At 50.1% G+C, this 16,734-nt stretch overlaps 1 protein-coding gene across 1 annotated transcript in view; it reads right to left on the reverse strand.

Moving 5' to 3' along the window:
* The window catches only part of LOC141082409 (uncharacterized), a 34,046-nt gene extending 18,705 nt beyond the window's left edge, over positions 1 to 15,341 (reverse strand). Inside the window, exon 1 of the mRNA XM_073566348.1 lies at positions 15,048 to 15,341. Within this exon, the coding sequence (XP_073422449.1) occupies positions 15,048 to 15,341 (294 nt within the window). The remainder of the gene's footprint in view (positions 1 to 15,047) is intronic.
* Between the last annotated feature and the right edge of the window lie 1,393 nt (positions 15,342 to 16,734).

Raw genomic sequence — 16,734 nt, forward strand, 5'->3', positions numbered from 1 at the left:
AGGAGCTACAGTCAGAGGAGAGGGCTAAAAAGCCTTCACTAGACCCCTGTACAGCTGTATAATGAGACCCAGGCTTTATAGTGAAGGGACAGGAATGAGGGCCTGTTTCCAGGAGCTACAGTCTGAGGAGAGGGCTAAAAAGCATTCACTAGACCCCTGTACAGCTGTATAATGAGGCCCAGGCTTTACAGTGAAGGGACAGGAGTGAGGGCCTGTGCCCAGGAGCTACAGTCTGAGGAAAGGGCTAAAAAGCCTTCACTAGACCCCTGTACAGCTGTATAATGAGGCCCAGGCTTTATAGTGAAGGGACAGGAGTGAGGGCCTGTTCCCAGGAGCTACAGTCTGAGGAAAGGGCTAAAAAGCCTTCACTAGACTCCTGTACAGCTGTATAATGAGGCCCAGGCTTTATAGTGAAGGGACAGGAGTGAGGGCCTGTTCCCAGGAGCTACAGTCTGGGGAAAGGGCTAAAAAGCCTTCACTAGACTCCTGTACAGCTGTATAATGAGGCCCAGGCTTTATAGTGAAGGGACAGGAGTGAGGGCCTGTTCCCAGGAGCTACAGTCTGAGGAAATGGCTAAAAAGCCTTCACTAGACCCCTGTACAGCTGTATAATGAGGCCCAGGCTTTATAGTGAAGGGACAGGAGTGAGCGCCTGTTCCCAGGAGCTACAGTCTGAGGAAATGGCTAAAAAGCCTTCACTAGACCCCTGTACAGCTGTATAATGAGACCCAGGCTTTATAGTGAAGGGACAGGAGTGAGGGCCTGTGCCCAGGAGCTACAGTCTGAGGAAATGGCTAAAAAGCCTTCACTAGACCCCTGTACAGCTGTATAATGAGGCCCAGGCTTTATAGTGAAGGGACAGGAGTGAGCGCCTGTTCCCAGGAGCTACAGTCTGAGGAAATGGCTAAAAAGCCTTCACTAGACCCCTGTACAGCTGTATAATGAGGACCAGGCTTTATAGTGAAGGGACAGGAGTGAGGGCCTGTTCCCAGGAGCTACAGTCTGAGGAAAGGGCTAAAAAGCCTTCACTAGACTCCTGTGCAGCTGTATAATGAGGCCCAGGCTTTATAGTGAAGGGACAGGAGTGAGGGCCTGTGCCCAGGAGCTACAGTCTGAGGAAATGGCTAAAAAGCCTTCACTAGACCCCTGTACAGCTGTATAATGAGGCCCAGGCTTTATAGTGAAGGGACAGGAGTGAGCGCCTGTTCCCAGGAGCTACAGTCTGAGGAAAGGGCTAAAAAGCCTTCACTAGACCCCTGTACAGCTGTATAATGAGGCCCAGGCTTTATAGTGAAGGGACAGGAGTGAAAGCCTGTTCCCAGGAGCTACAGTCTGAGGAAAGGGCTAAAAAGCCTTCACTAGACCCCTGTACAGCTGTATAATGAGGCCAGGGCTTTATAGTGAAGGGACAGGAGTGAGGGCCTGTTCCCAGGAGTTACAGTCTGAGGAAAGGGCTAAAAAGCATTCACTAGACCCCTGTACAGCTGTATAATGAGGCCCAGGCTTTATAGTGAAGGGACAGGAGTGAGGGCCTGTTCCCAGGAGCTACAGTCTGGGGAAAGGGCTAAAAAGCCTTCACTAGACTCCTGTACAGCTGTATAATGAGGCCCAGGCTTTATAGTGAAGGGACAGGAGTGAGGGCCTGTGCCCAGGAGCTACAGTCTGAGGAAATGGCTAAAAAGCCTTCACTAGACCCCTGTACAGCTGTATAATGAGGCCCAGGCTTTATAGTGAAGGGACAGGAGTGAGCGCCTGTTCCCAGGAGCTACAGTCTGAGGAAAGGGCTAAAAAGCCTTCACTAGACCCCTGTACAGCTGTATAATGAGGCCAGGGCTTTATAGTGAAGGGACAGGAGTGAGGGCCTGTTCCCAGGAGTTACAGTCTGAGGAAAGGGCTAAAAAGCATTCACTAGACCCCTGTACAGCTGTATAATGAGGCCCAGGCTTTATAGTGAAGGGACAGGAGTGAGGGCCTGTTCCCAGGAGCTACAGTCTGGGGAAAGGGCTAAAAAGCCTTCACTAGACTCCTGTACAGCTGTATAATGAGGCCCAGGCTTTATAGTGAAGGGACAGGAGTGAGGGCCTGTGCCCAGGAGCTACAGTCTGAGGAAATGGCTAAAAAGCCTTCACTAGACCCCTGTACAGCTGTATAATGAGGCCCAGGCTTTATAGTGAAGGGACAGGAGTGAGGGCCTGTTCCCAGGAGCTACAGTCTGAGGAAAGGGCTAAAAAGCCTTCACTAGACCCCTGTACAGCTGTATAATGAGGCCCAGGCTTTATAGTGAAGGGACAGGAGTGAGGGCCTGTGCCCAGGAGCTACAGTCTGAGGAAAGGGGTAAAAAGCCTTCACTAGACCCCTGTACAGCTGTATAATGAGGCCCAGGCTTTATAGTGAAGGGACAGGAGTGAGGGTCTGTTCCCAGGAGCTACAGACTGAGGAAAGGGCTAAAAAGCCTTCACTAGACCCCTGTACAGCTGTATAATGAGGCCCAGGCTTTATAGTGAAGGGACAGGAGTGAGGGCCTGTGCCTAGGAGCTACAGTCTGAGGAAAGGGCTAAAAAGCCTTCACTAGACCCCTGTACAGCTGTATAATGAGGCCCAGGCTTTATAGTGAAGGGACAGGATTGAGGGTCTGTTCCCAGGAGCTACAGACTGAGGAAAGGGCTAAAAAGCCTTCACTAGACCCCTGTACAGCTGTATAATGAGGCCCAGGCTTTATAGTGAAGGGACAGGAGGGAGAAAAGTGGGGAAAGGAGGCAGAAGAGCCGGACTGCCCATCACTAACCTGCAGAGCCGCACTCCACATATATGGCTGCTCTGTGCACAGGACCTGTGATGAGGTCACAGGAGGGGAGGAGTCAGGGGTCACATGATCTCCGGAGTGCAGACCTCCATGGAGCCTTCTCCTCAGTCAGTGACATTCCCGCCATTATTCGCCCCTCACTACTGGCACAATTACCCCGCGCCGCCTTCTCTACACAGTGTTATGTGTGGAATGTAACGTGTGATTTCTCTGGAGGGAAATAGACCCCACACATGAGGGAATTATCACCAGTTACCGGCCGTCTACTATATGGCGGCATATGATTGTGCTATCGACTCCGCACCAGGAGCTAAAATGCCCAAATCTCTAATGTAACCGCTATAAGAGAAGATATAACAAATTTCCCCTAAACTCACACAGCGGAGGAGGCCTCACTTGGAGCAATGTGACTCGCGCACAGAAAATCTATTCCCGGTTCTGTGATTAAGTTATCGGCCGACAGGAAGAAGAAAGGTCTGAATTACAGCCCAGACTGGAGGAGAAACTGCAGGAGTTAGAATTGGCCAATCAGCGCTCTTCACCCCTATACTTATCTACACAAATACAAGATATGAAATGACAATTAGACGCCATTCTCACCACCAGAACGGAGAGGCGCTAACTTGGAGTAAAGCCGCGTTTTATCACCATGCCAATAAGCCTAATAAGATGCCGCTCGTAAGCTCAGAATGAGAGAGTCACTGCATATAATCTCCTCTATAAAAGACCCTAAGGGTCAGACCTCAGCCCACCCCGATGTCATGTATAGCACTTATAATGAATACTCCCAGAGTTTGTATTCGCCCCCACAATCACCCCCCTCACTACTGGAGTCATTCCTTCACACACTACATCTACCTACACTGACTGAGTCCGCGGCACAACAACTCCATTTACACATCTCTGAGGAGGAAATAGTTTCATCAATCAAAAAACTAAAAAGAGGAAAGGCCCCGGGACCGGATGGTCTTACAGCAATATATTATAAAAAATGCAGCGATGTGCTGACACCACATATAAAAACCTCTGTAATTCACTACTAAATGGCTCACAGCTGCCCCCTGAGCTCTACGTGGCGCATGTAACCGTAATCCCTAATCCTAAGAAAGATCATCTCACCACAAATTATAGACCTATATCCCTCTTATACATTGACTTCAAAATCTTTACATCCATTGTGACTAACAGGATCAATCCTCCCTCACCTCATCCATCGGGGTCAGGTTGGTTTTATACCAGCACGACAGGCCCCAGATAATATTAGGGGAGCGTTAAATATTATTCATACAACTAACCTACAGCGAAAGCGACTTCTCCTGCTCGCGTTAGATACTGAGAGGGCTTTCGATTCGGCGTCCTGGACATATCTCTTTACGGTTCTATCAGAAGTCGGATTCTCCCCTAAACTTATAAAATGCCTCCAATTGTTATATGATAGCCCTATCGCTTATGTAAAACTCCCGTCACCACATCCCCCTCCAATTAATATTCAGAGGGTACCAGGCAGGGCTGTCCTCTATCTCCGGATCTTTTTGCACTTGTAATGGAACCCATTGTGGAAGCAATAAGGAGAGATCAGAATATCCTGGGCCCTGAGAATATGGGAGACCAATATAAAGTCAGCCTCTTTGCGGATGATCTCCTGCTAACATTAATAAGTCCCCACACTACACTCCCTCACTTGTTTTCTCTCCTTCACGAATTTGAGAAGATCTCAGGGTTAAAGATTAACATTGATAAATCCAGAAGCATTATTTGTAAATTTTCCTAAGAGCAAACTAATATAGCCTCCCATTTTGGGTTTATACACAAAGAACATTATCTAACATATCTGGGTATCAACTTAACAGCCAACAGGTCACCTCTGTTTAGGTGGAGTTACACTCCACTGATCCAAAACTTCCAGAGGGACCTGGATAGATGGGCTTCCTCAAAGTTATCCTGGCCCGGCAGAACACATGCATTAAAAATGGTGTCACTGCCTCGCTTCTTATATCTATTTAGGTCCCTCCCAATTATGGTACCAGCCAGAACGTTCACTCATTCACACTCTATGATGTCTAAGTTTCTTTGGCTCGGAAAACAACCCAGAATTGTGCAAAAACTTATGTTCCATCACAGAAAAGAAGGGGGTTTATCCCTCCCTAGTTTTACACTTTATTACAAGTCGGCACAGATTGCTCCATTAATAAGTGCGTGTTCATATCCCAATAGTCCGAGATGGGTTATTCTGGAATCATTTCTCTCCAAACCATTCTCTTTATCAGGCCTAATGTGGACCACAGACCGACTTCCACGGGGGTTAATGAATGTGGCTCCTTTTACAGTCCACTCGTTGCTTCTTTGGAGAAAAGTCCGGTTTAAATATAACTTACAATCAAGCCCTTCTCCCCTGACAGCTATATTACAAAACCCCATGTTCCTGCCTGGCCTTGAACCACAAATTTTTTCTTGGTGGAAGCTAAAAGGTATTCATGTACTTAAACATTTGTGTTCCCCATTTAATATCTTACTTGACAGACAGGAATTTGTTCAAAAATTTGAACCTCTAGCTAGGGATTTCATAGAATCATAGAATCGTAGAGTTTTTAAGGGACCTCCTGGACCATCTGGTCCAACCCCCTGCTCAAAGCAGGATTCGCTAAATCATCCCAGTCAGATGTCTGTCCAGCCTCTGTTTGAAGACATCCATTGAAGGAGAACTCACCACTTCTCGTGGCAGCTTGTTCCACTCATTGATTACTCTAACTGTCAAAAAGTTTTTTCTAATATCTAATCTGTGTCTCCTACCATTCAGTTTCATCCCATTGCTTCTAGTCTTTCCTTGTGCAAATGAGAATAAAGTTGATCCTTCTACAATGTGACAGCCCTTTAGACATTTGTAGACAGCTATTAAGTCTCTTCTCAGTCTTCTCTTTTGCAAACTAAACAATCCCAAATCCTGCAACCTTTCCTCATAAGACAGGGTTTGCAGACCGGTCACCATTCTGGTTGCTCTTTTCTGAACTTGCTACAGTTTGTTGATGTCTTTTTTAAAATGTGGTGCCCAAAACTGGACACAATATTCCAGATGAGGTCTGACCAAAGAGGAGTAGAGGGAAATAATGACTTCACGTGATCTAGACTGTATGCTTCTGTTAATACATCCTAGAATTGCATTTGCCTTTTTTGCTGCTGCATCACACTGTTGACTCATATTCAGTCTGTGATCTATTAGTATACCCAAGTCTTTTTCACATGTGCTGTTGGTTGGGCCTATTCCTCCCATTCTGTATATGCTTTTTTCATTTTTATTGCCCAGATGTAGTACTTTGCATTTTTCCCTGTTAAAAACCATTCTGTTAGTTGCTGCCCACTTCTCCAGTTTATTTATATCTTTTTGAATCCTCTCTCTCTCTTCTCTAGAATTAGCTATCCCTCCTAGCTTTGTGTCATCAGCAAATTTCATCAGTTTACCCTCAATTCCTTCATCTAAATCATTGATAAAGATGTTGAACAATTCAGGGCCCAGGACAGAGCCCTGTGGTACCCCACTTGAGACATTCTTCCAACTGGATGTGCAGCCATTTGCGACCACTTTTTGGGTCCGATCACTAAGCCAGTTATGAATCCACCTAACAGTTGCCTTGTCCATTCCATACTTAGTCATTTTTTCAATAAGGATTGTATGAGATACTTTGTCAAATGCTTTGCTGAAGTCAAGATATACTATATCTACAGCATTTCCTTGATCCACCCAATCAGTGATTCTGTCATAGAAGGAAATTAAGTTAGTCTGATATGACTTATTAGTTACAAACCCATGCTGACTCTGTTTAATCACTTCATTCTTATCCAGGTACTGACATACATGTTGTTTAATAATTTGTTCATAGATCTTTCCTGGTATAGAAGTCAGACTCACCGGCCTATAGTTGCCTGGGTCCACCTTCTTCCCCTTTTTGAAGATAGGAACAACATTTGCTCTTCTCCAGTCTTCTGGCACTTCTCCTGTTCGCCAAGAATTTTCAAAGATTATGGAGAGGGGTTCAAAAATTTCTTCTGCTATCTCCTTCAGTACTCTGGGGTGTAATTCATCTGGACCTGGAGACTTGAATTCATTTAGGTTAGCTAAGTGTTTCCTCACTATCTTTCTGTTTATAGATATCCTGGATTCTTTAATTCCCTTAATAGGACAGTGAAGAACAGTTGATGTTACATTTCCTTTCTGAGAGAAAACAGATGCAAAATAGGAATTTAAAAGTTCGGCCTTCTCAACATCCTGTCTTACCATTTCATCATTTTCATCCTGTAAAAATCCTATAGCATCTTTGACTTTTCTTTTACTTTTGACATATCCCCAAAATCCTTTATTATTGCTTTTGACATCTCTTGCAAGACTCAATTCATTGTCAGCTTTAGATAATCTGATTTGTGCCCTGCAGGTTCTGCAGACAGCATTATATTCTTCTTTAGATATGCCTCCCTCTTTCCATTTTATAAACATTTTTTCTTCCTTTTTAGCATGTGCTTAAGTTCTGTGTTCATCCATCCTGGCTTCCTTAAATGCTTCCTATTCTTCCCTCTTTTCGGAATTGTTAACAATTGTGCTTTGAGAATTTCATTTTTCAAGATTTCCCATCCTTCCTGGACATTTTTGTCTTTAAGGATATCCAGCCATTGGATCCCTCCAATTCTCTTTCTGAATCCCTTAAAATCTGCCTTTCTGAAATCTAACCTTGACGTCTGAGTCTTCACAGGTCTTCCTCCTCTAGTTATCCAAAATTGTAAAATAGCATGGTCGCTACCTCCTAGGGTCCCAGCCACTTTTACCTCCTCAACCATTTTCTCCCTGTTTATAAGGATTAGATCCAAGGTAGCAGTTCCCCTTGTTTTCTCCCCTACCTTTTGGAAGATAAAGTTGTCAGCAAGAGAGGATAAGAATTTCCTTGACCTGTTAGTTTTGCCTGAGAGAGATTCCCAACAAATGTCTGGATAGTTGAAATCTCCCATGACCACTATGTCATATTTTTTGGAGAACTTGGCCATTTGATGCATAAAGAGTTCATCCATATCTTCAGCTTGCACAGGCAGCCTGTAGTAAATGCCTACAATGGTGTCCTTTCCATTGTTCTGTCCTTGTATTCTTACCCAAACAGTTTCCACAGAACTCCCAGTCTCTGAAGCTTCAATCTCTGTGCAGATATACGCCTTTCTAACATACAATGCGACACCCCCTCCTCGTTTATCAAGTCTGTTTCTTGGAAATAAGTTGTATCCTTCTAGTCTTGTATTCCAATCATGTGTATCATCCCACCAAGTTTCAGTGATTCCAATGACATCATATTTCTTTTCCTGTGTTAGTAGTTCCAATTCTCCTTGTTTGTTGCCCATGCTTTGTGCATTAGTATAGAAACATTTTAGTTTGTGATTGGTTTCTCTTTCTCCAATATTTTTATTAATTAGATTCTTTTGTCTTTGTTCTTCCTTTCCACTTCTAATAGCAGAGTTCTCAATAGCATTTGTCAGGTGTATGGCTTTTTCTGGTCTTTTGCTTCCCTTCCCATGTTGTTCTATTTTAAAGCTCTCCTTACAAGTGTAGCAAGGCGACTTCCAAATACATGCTTTCCAGTCTTCGTAAGGTGCACCCCATCTCTAGCAAGTAATCCATCGTAAAGGTAATTCACTCCATGATCCATAAATCCAAATCGTTGCTGACGGCACCATCGACGTAGCCAGTTGTTCACCTGCAGAATCTTATTCCATCTCGATTGAACCAGATCTCCCACTTTGCAAAGCAGATCCTCCCGAGCGGTACTACTCTCAGGGCAACCAGCTTTGAAAATTAATGTCTAAATGACCCTTTGGGCAGGGGAACGATCTCATTGATCTACTATGCAATAAATTCTCCACAAAATGATAAAAAATTGAAGTATATGTTACAGTGGGAAGAGGATCTGGGGTTTGAACAGTCAATTGATGAATGGTATCGTAGCTGTGACACCCTATCATGAGGTAGTCACCAGACTTCTCTTGTGGAGACCTCCTTAAAACTATTGCACAGAGTCTATTATGCACCGGAAAAATTTCACAGCATTTTTCCTAAAATCTCGGGAGACTGTTTTAGGGGCTGTGGAATATCTGGTGACATGAGACATATTTGGTGGTCTTGTATGGTGGTTTCTGGGCTTTGGGAGAAGGTGAAGCGTCTGATAGCACAGATGTATGGTGGACCGGTTGATCTGGAACCTTCTACCCTTTTACTGGGAACCAGGCCTTCCCGGCTTCCTGAAAGCTTTCAGAAGCTAGTAAACTACTTATGTATGGCCACTAAAATCCACATTACGGCAAAGTGGAAGTCGCCCTCACTGCCAATATCTATGGTGAAAGAGAAGATGAACGACATTATGTTATTCTCATTTGTGGCCCCAGCGTTTCTTGTAGAATAAATCCCTTTCTCACACAGTCCTGTAGTAATGACTTTGTTCTCACGTTTTGTAGGAGGGTTCGTCTGACTCCATCTTATGTTATCAGTATAAGTGCGAGAGATGAGAGACCGACAACCGCAGTTTTACCGTGTGTGTCCGGCGTCAGTTCTACAGTGTGAGAGATGCGGGGTCTGTTACCGAAGCTGGGGGTATACGGGTGTATACAGCATACACAGAGGGGTCTGCGACCGAAGCTGTGGGTATACGGGTGTATACAGCGTCCACTGAGGGGTCTGTGACTGAAGCTGGGGGTATACGGGTGTATACAGCATACACAGAGGGGTCTGTGACCGAAGCTGGGGGTATACGGGTGTATACAGCATACACAGAGGGGTCTGTGACCGAAGCTGGGGGTATACGGGTGTATACAGCATACACAGAGGGGTCTGTGACCAAAGCTGGGGGTATACGGGTGTATACAGCGTACACAGGGGTCTGTGACCGAAGCTGGGGGTATACGGGTGTATACAGCATACACAGAGGGGTCTGTGACCGAAGATTGGGGTATACGGGTGTATACAGCATACACAGAGGGGTCTGTGACAAAAGTTGGGGGTATACGGGTGTATACAGAGTACACAGGGGACTGCGACCGAACCTGGGGGTATACGGGTGTATACAGTGTACACAGGGATCTGTTATCGAAGCTGGGGATATACGGGTGTATACAGCATACAGAGGGGTCTATGACCGAAGCTGGGGGTATACGGGTGTATACAGCGTACACAGGGGTGTGTTATCGAAGCTGGGGATATACGGGTGTATACAGCATACAGAGGGGTCTATGACCGAAGCTGGGGGTATACGGGTGTATACAGCGTACAAAGGGGGGTCCGTGACCAAAGCTGGGCGTATACAGGTGTATACAGCGTACACAGGGGGGTCCGTGACCAAAGCTGGGGGTATACAGGTGTATACAGCGTACACAGGGGTCTGCGACTCAACCTGGTGGTATACGGGTGTATACAGTGTACACAGGGGTTTGCGACTGAACCTGGTGGTATACGGGTGTATACAGTGTACACAGGGGTCTGCGACCAAAACTGGGCAAATACGGGTGTATAGTGAACACAGGGAGCTGTGACCGAATCTGGGGGTATAAGGTGTATACAGCATACACAGGGGTCAGCAACCGAAGCTGGGGGTATACGGGTGTGTACAGCGTACACAGAGTGGTCTGCGACTGAACCTGGTGGTATACGGGTGTATACAGCATACACAGAGGGGTCTGCGACCAAAACTGGGGAAATACGGGTGTATAGTGAACACTGGGAGCTGTGACCGAATCTGGGGGTATAAGGTGTATACAGTGAACACAGGGGTCTGCGACCGAGGCTGGGGGTATACGGGTGTATACAGCATGCACACAGGGTTCTGAGACTGAAGCTGGGGGTATACAGGTGTATACAGTGTGAGAGACGCGGGGTCTGTGACTGAAGCTGGGGGTATACAGGTGAATACAGTATACATAGGGGTCTGCGTCTGAAGCTGGGGGTATATGGATGAATACAGCGAACACAGGGGTCTCCGACCAAAACTGGGGATAAACAGGTGTATACAGTGAACACAGGGGTCTGTGACCGAAGCTGGGGGTATACGGGTGTATACAGCGTAAAGAGAGGGGTCTGTGATCAAAGCTGGGGATATACGGGTGTATACAGCATAAACACAGGGTTCTGAGACTGAAGCTGGGGGTATACAGGTGTATACAGTGTGAGAGACGCGGGGTCTGTGACTGAAGCTTGGTGTATACAGGTGCATACAGTATACACAGGGGTCTGCGACTGAAGCTGGGGGTATATGGGTGTATCCAGTGTGCACAGGGGTCTGCGACCAAAGCTGGGGGTATACTGGTGAACACAGCGTATACAGAGGCATCTGCGACCGAAGCTGGGGGTATACAGGTGTATAAAGAGCACACTGAGGGGTCTGCGACCGAAGCTGGGGGAATACAGGTGTATACAGCGTACACTGAGGGGTCTGCAACTGAGGGGTCTGCTCCGTACACCTCGTACACACGCAGCTCCGCTCCGTACACCTTGTACACACGCGGCTCCGCTCCGTACACCTCGTACATACACGGCTCCGCTCCGTACACCTCGTACACACACGGCTCTGCTCCGTACACACACGGCTCCGCTCCATACACCTCGTACACACACGGCTCCGCTCCGTACACCTCGTACACACACGGCTCCGCTCCGTACACCTCGTACACACACGGCCCCGCCCCGTACACCTCGTACACACAAGGCTCCGCTCCGTACACCTCGTACACACGCGGCTCCGCTCCGAACACCTCGTACACACGCGGCTCCGCTCCGTACACCTCGTACACACGCGGCTCCGCTCCGTACACCTCGTGCACACACGGCTCCGCACCGTACACCTCGTGCACACGCGGCTCCGCTCCGTACACCTCGTGCACACGCGGCTCCGCTCCGTACACCTCGTACACACGCGGCTCCGCTCCGTACACCTCGTACACACGTGGCTCCGCTCCGTACACCCCGTACACACACGGCTCCGCTCCGTACACCTCGTACACACAGGGTTCCGCTCCGTACACCTCGTACACACACGGCTCCGCTCCGTACACCTCGTACACACACGGCTCCGCTCCGTACACCTCGTACACACACGGCTCCGCTCCGTACACCCTGTACACACACGGCTCCGCTCCGTACACCTCGTACACACACGGCTCTGCTCCGTACACACACGGCTCCGCTCCATACACCTCGTACACACACGGCTCCGCTCCGTACACCTCGTACACACACGGCTCCGCTCCGTACACCTCGTACACACACGGCCCCGCCCCGTACACCTCGTACACACAAGGCTCCGCTCCGTACACCTCGTACACACGCGGCTCCGCTCCGTACACCTCGTACACACGCGGCTCCACTCCGTACACCTCGTACACACGCGGCTCCGCTCCGTACACCTCGTGCACACACGGCTCCGCACCGTACACCTCGTACACACAGGGCTCGGCTCCGTACACCTCGTACACACACGGCTCTGCTCCGTACACCCCGTACACACACGGCTCCGCTCCGTACACCTCGTACACACACGGCTCCGCTCCGTACACCCTGTACACACACGGCTCCGCTCCGTACACCTCGTACACACAGGGTTCCGCTCCGTACAACTCGTACACACACGGCTCCACTCCGTACACCTCGTACACACACGTCTCCGCTCCGTACGCCTCGTACACACAGGGCTCCGCTCCGTACGCCTCGTACACACACGGCTCCGCTCCGTACACCTCGTACTCGCGCGGCTCCGCTCCGTACACCTCGTACACACGCGGCTCCGCTCCGTACACCTCGTATACGCGCGGCTCCGCTCCGTACACCTCGTACACACGCGGCTCCGCTCCGTACACCTCGTACACACACGGCTCCGCTCCGTACACCTCGTACACACACGGCTCCGCTCCGTACACCTCGTACACACACGGCTCCGCTCCGTACACCTCATACACACGGCTCCGCTCCGTACACCTCGTACACACGGCTCCGCTCCGTACACCTCGCACACACACGGCTCCGCTCCGTACACCTCGTACACACGCGGCTCCGCTCCGTACACCTCGTACACACGCGGCTCCGCTCCGTACACCTCGTACACACACGGCTCCGCTCCGTACACCTCGTACACACGCAGCTCCGCTCCGTACACCTCGTACACACACGGCTCCGCTCCGTACACCTCATACACACGGCTCCGCTCCGTACACCTCGTACACACGGCTCCGCTCCGTACACCTCGCACACACACGGCTCCGCTCCGTACACCTCGTACACACGCGGCTCCGCTCCGTACACCTCGTACACACACGGCTCCGCTCCGTACACCTCGTACACACGCGGCTCCGCTCCGTACACCTCGTACACACGCGGCTCCGCTCCGTACACCTCATACACATGGCTCCGCTCCGTACACCTCGCACACACGGCTCCGCTCCGTACACCTCGCACACACACGGCTCCGCTCCGTACACCTCGTACACACGCGGCTCCGCTCCGTACACCTCGTACACACACGGCTCCGCTCCGTACTCCTCGTACACACGCGGCTCCGCTCCGTACACCTCGTACACACACGGCTCCGCTCCGTACACCTCGTACACACGGCTCCGCTCCGTACACCTCGCACACACACGGCTCCGCTCCGTACACCTCGTACACACGCGGCTCCGCTCCGTACACCTCGTACACACACGGCTCCGCTCCGTACACCTCGTACACACGCGGCTCCGCTCCGTACACCTCGTACACACACGGCTCCGCTCCGTACACCTCGTACACACGGCTCCGCTCCGTACACCTCGTACACGCGGCTCCGCTCCGTACACCTCGTACACACACGGCTCCGCTTCGTACACCTCGTACACACGCGGCTCCGCTCCGTACACCTCGTACACACGCGGCTCCGCTCCGTACACCTCGTACACACGGCTCCGCTCCGTACACCTCGCACACACACGGCTCCGCTCCGTACACCTCGTACACACGCGGCTCCGCTCCGTACACCTCGTACACACGCGGCTCCGCTCCGTACACCTCGTACACACGCTGCTCCTCTCCGTACACCTCGTACACACACGGCTCCGCTCCGTACACCTCGTACACACGCGGCTCCGCTCCGTACACCTCGTACACACGCGGCTCCGCTCCGTACACCTCGTACACACGCGGCTCCGCTCCGTACACCTCGTACACATACGGCTCCGCTCCGTACACCTCGTACACACGCTGCTCCTCTCCGTACACCTCGTACACACGCGGCTCCGCTCCGTACACCTCGTACACACGCTGCTCCTCTCCGTACACCTCGTACACACGCGGTTCCGCTCCGTACACCTCGTACACACGCGGCTCTGCTCCGTACACCTCGTACACACGCGGCTCCGCTCCGTACACCTCGTACACACGCGGTTCCGCTCCGTACACCTCGTACACACGCGGCTCCGCTCCGTACACCTCGTACACACACGGCTCCGCTCCGTACACCTCGTACACACGTGGCTCCGCTCCGTACACCTTGTACACACATGGCTCCGCTCCGTACACCTCGTACACACAGGGCTCCGCTCCGTACACACACGGCTCCGCTCCGTACACCTCGTACACACATGGCTCCGCTCCGTACACCTCGTACACACACGGCTCCGCTCCGTACACCTCGTACGCACACGGCTCCGCTCCGTACACCTCGTACACACACGGCTCCGCTCCGTACACCTCGTACACACAGGGCTCCGCTCCGTACACCTCGTACACACATGGCTCCGCTCCGTACACCTCGTACACACACGGCTCCGCTCCGTACACCTCGTACACACACGGCTCCGCTCCGTACACCTCGTACACACATGGCTCCGCTCCGTACACCTCGTACACACACGGCTCCGCTCCGTACACCTCGTACACACACGGCTCCGCTACATCCACCCTGTATACCCTCCTGACCCCACACAGAAACTTCCCCTCATCCAGCACCATGACAACCAGCACAGCAGAGTCCTGCACACACTGAGGCCCCTGATCATGTGACTCCTGACTCCTCCCCTCCTGTGACCTCATCACAGGTCCTGTGCGCACAGAGCAGCCATCGTCGCTCCTGAATGATATTGTCCAGTGTAGGGACTCGCCCTTTGCTGGTAACGCCCAGTTGTCAGTTTATTGTTATTTTCAAGGCGTTCTAGAATTTTACAAATAAGATTTCCTGGGCAGAGCGGTGGAGCTGTGACGGCTCACTGTGAGGATGCCCTGAAGGTTGTGTGTGGCTCCAGAACGTGACTTCAGGACATATAGACGCTGGTGGCGTTCACCATCCACTTCTTCTCTAATCCACCACCGCGTCAGCCTTGATGTTTCCGGCAGCTGAGCCGTTCCTGTAAGATCACAAGTCCGGGTTCTTACTTGTACTGAGAGTAAATCATCCTGCGCGGGTTTCACCCATCGAGCGCTCTTCTTTTTCTTCTGATCCTCGGCAGCTAAGCTGCACACATCACGTCTCCTATGTGGATGTCTGTCACGGGGCTGAGGCATGACTTCACCTCCTCTGGGTAGACGAATGTGTCTGCTATTCACAGGACTTGGTGGGTAAATAAGACTAGGCCTGACTTCCTGGAGATATGTGTAGACTAGGCCTGACTTCCTGGAGATATGTATAGACCAGGCATGACTCGCTGGAGATATGTATAGACCAGGCCTGACTCGCTGGAGATATGTATAGACTAGGCCTGACTCGCTGGAGATATGTATAGACTAGGCATGACTCGCTGGAGATATGTGTAGACTAGGCCTGACTCGCTGGAGATATGTGTAGACTAGGCCTGACTCGCTGGAGATATGTGTAGACTAGGCATGACTCGCTGGAGATATGTATAGACTAGGCCTGACTTGCTGGAGATATGTGTAGACTAGGCATGACTTGCTGGAGATATGTATAGGCTAGGCCTGACTCGCTGGAGATATGTGTAGACTAGGCATGACTTGCTGGAGATATGTGTAGACTAGGCATGACTTGCTGGAGATATGTATAGACTAGGCCTGACTCGCTGGAGATATGCGTAGACTAGGCATGACTCGCTGGAGATATGTATAGACTAGGCCTGACTTGCTGGAGATATGTGTAGACTAGGCATGACTCGCTGGAGATATGTGTAGACTAGGCATGACTCGCTGGAGATATGTGTAGACTAGGCATGACTCGCTGGAGATATGTATAGACTAGGCCTGACTCGCTGGAGATATGTATAGACTAGGCCTGACTTGCTGGAGATATGTGTAGACTAGGCATGACTCGCTGGAGATATGTGTAGACTAGGCATGACTCGCTGGAGATATGTGTAGACTAGGCATGACTCGCTGGAGATATGTACAGACTAGGCCTGACTCGCTGGAGATATGTGTAGACTAGGCCTGACTTGCTGGAGATATGTGTAGACTAGGCCTGACTTGCTGGAAATATGTATAGACTAGGCCTGACTTGCTGGAGATAATAATAATAATAATAATTTTTATTTATATAGCGCCAACATATTCCGCAGCACTTGAGATATGTGTAGACTAGGCATGACTCGCTGGAGATATGTGTAGACTAGGCCTGACTCGCTGGAGATATGTGTAGACTAGGCATGACTCGCTGGAGATATGTGTAGACTAGGCATGACTCCCAGGAGATATGTGTAGACTAGGCCTGACTTGCTGGAGATATGTGTAGACTAGGCCTGACTTGCTGGAGATATGTGTAGACTAGGCCTGACTTGCTGGAGATATGTGTAGACTAGGCCTGACTTGCTGGAGATATGTGTAGACTAGGCATGACTCGCTGGAGATATGTGTAGACTAGGCATGACTCCCTGGAGATATGTGTAGACTAGGCCTGACTTGCTGGAGACATGTGTAGACTAGGCATGACTTGCTGGAGATATGTATA

Source organism: Dendrobates tinctorius, unplaced genomic scaffold (genome assembly GCF_039654945.1).
Source record: "Dendrobates tinctorius isolate UK_male_01 unplaced genomic scaffold, ASM3965494v1 ptg000017l, whole genome shotgun sequence".
NCBI lineage: Eukaryota > Metazoa > Chordata > Amphibia > Anura > Dendrobatidae > Dendrobates > Dendrobates tinctorius.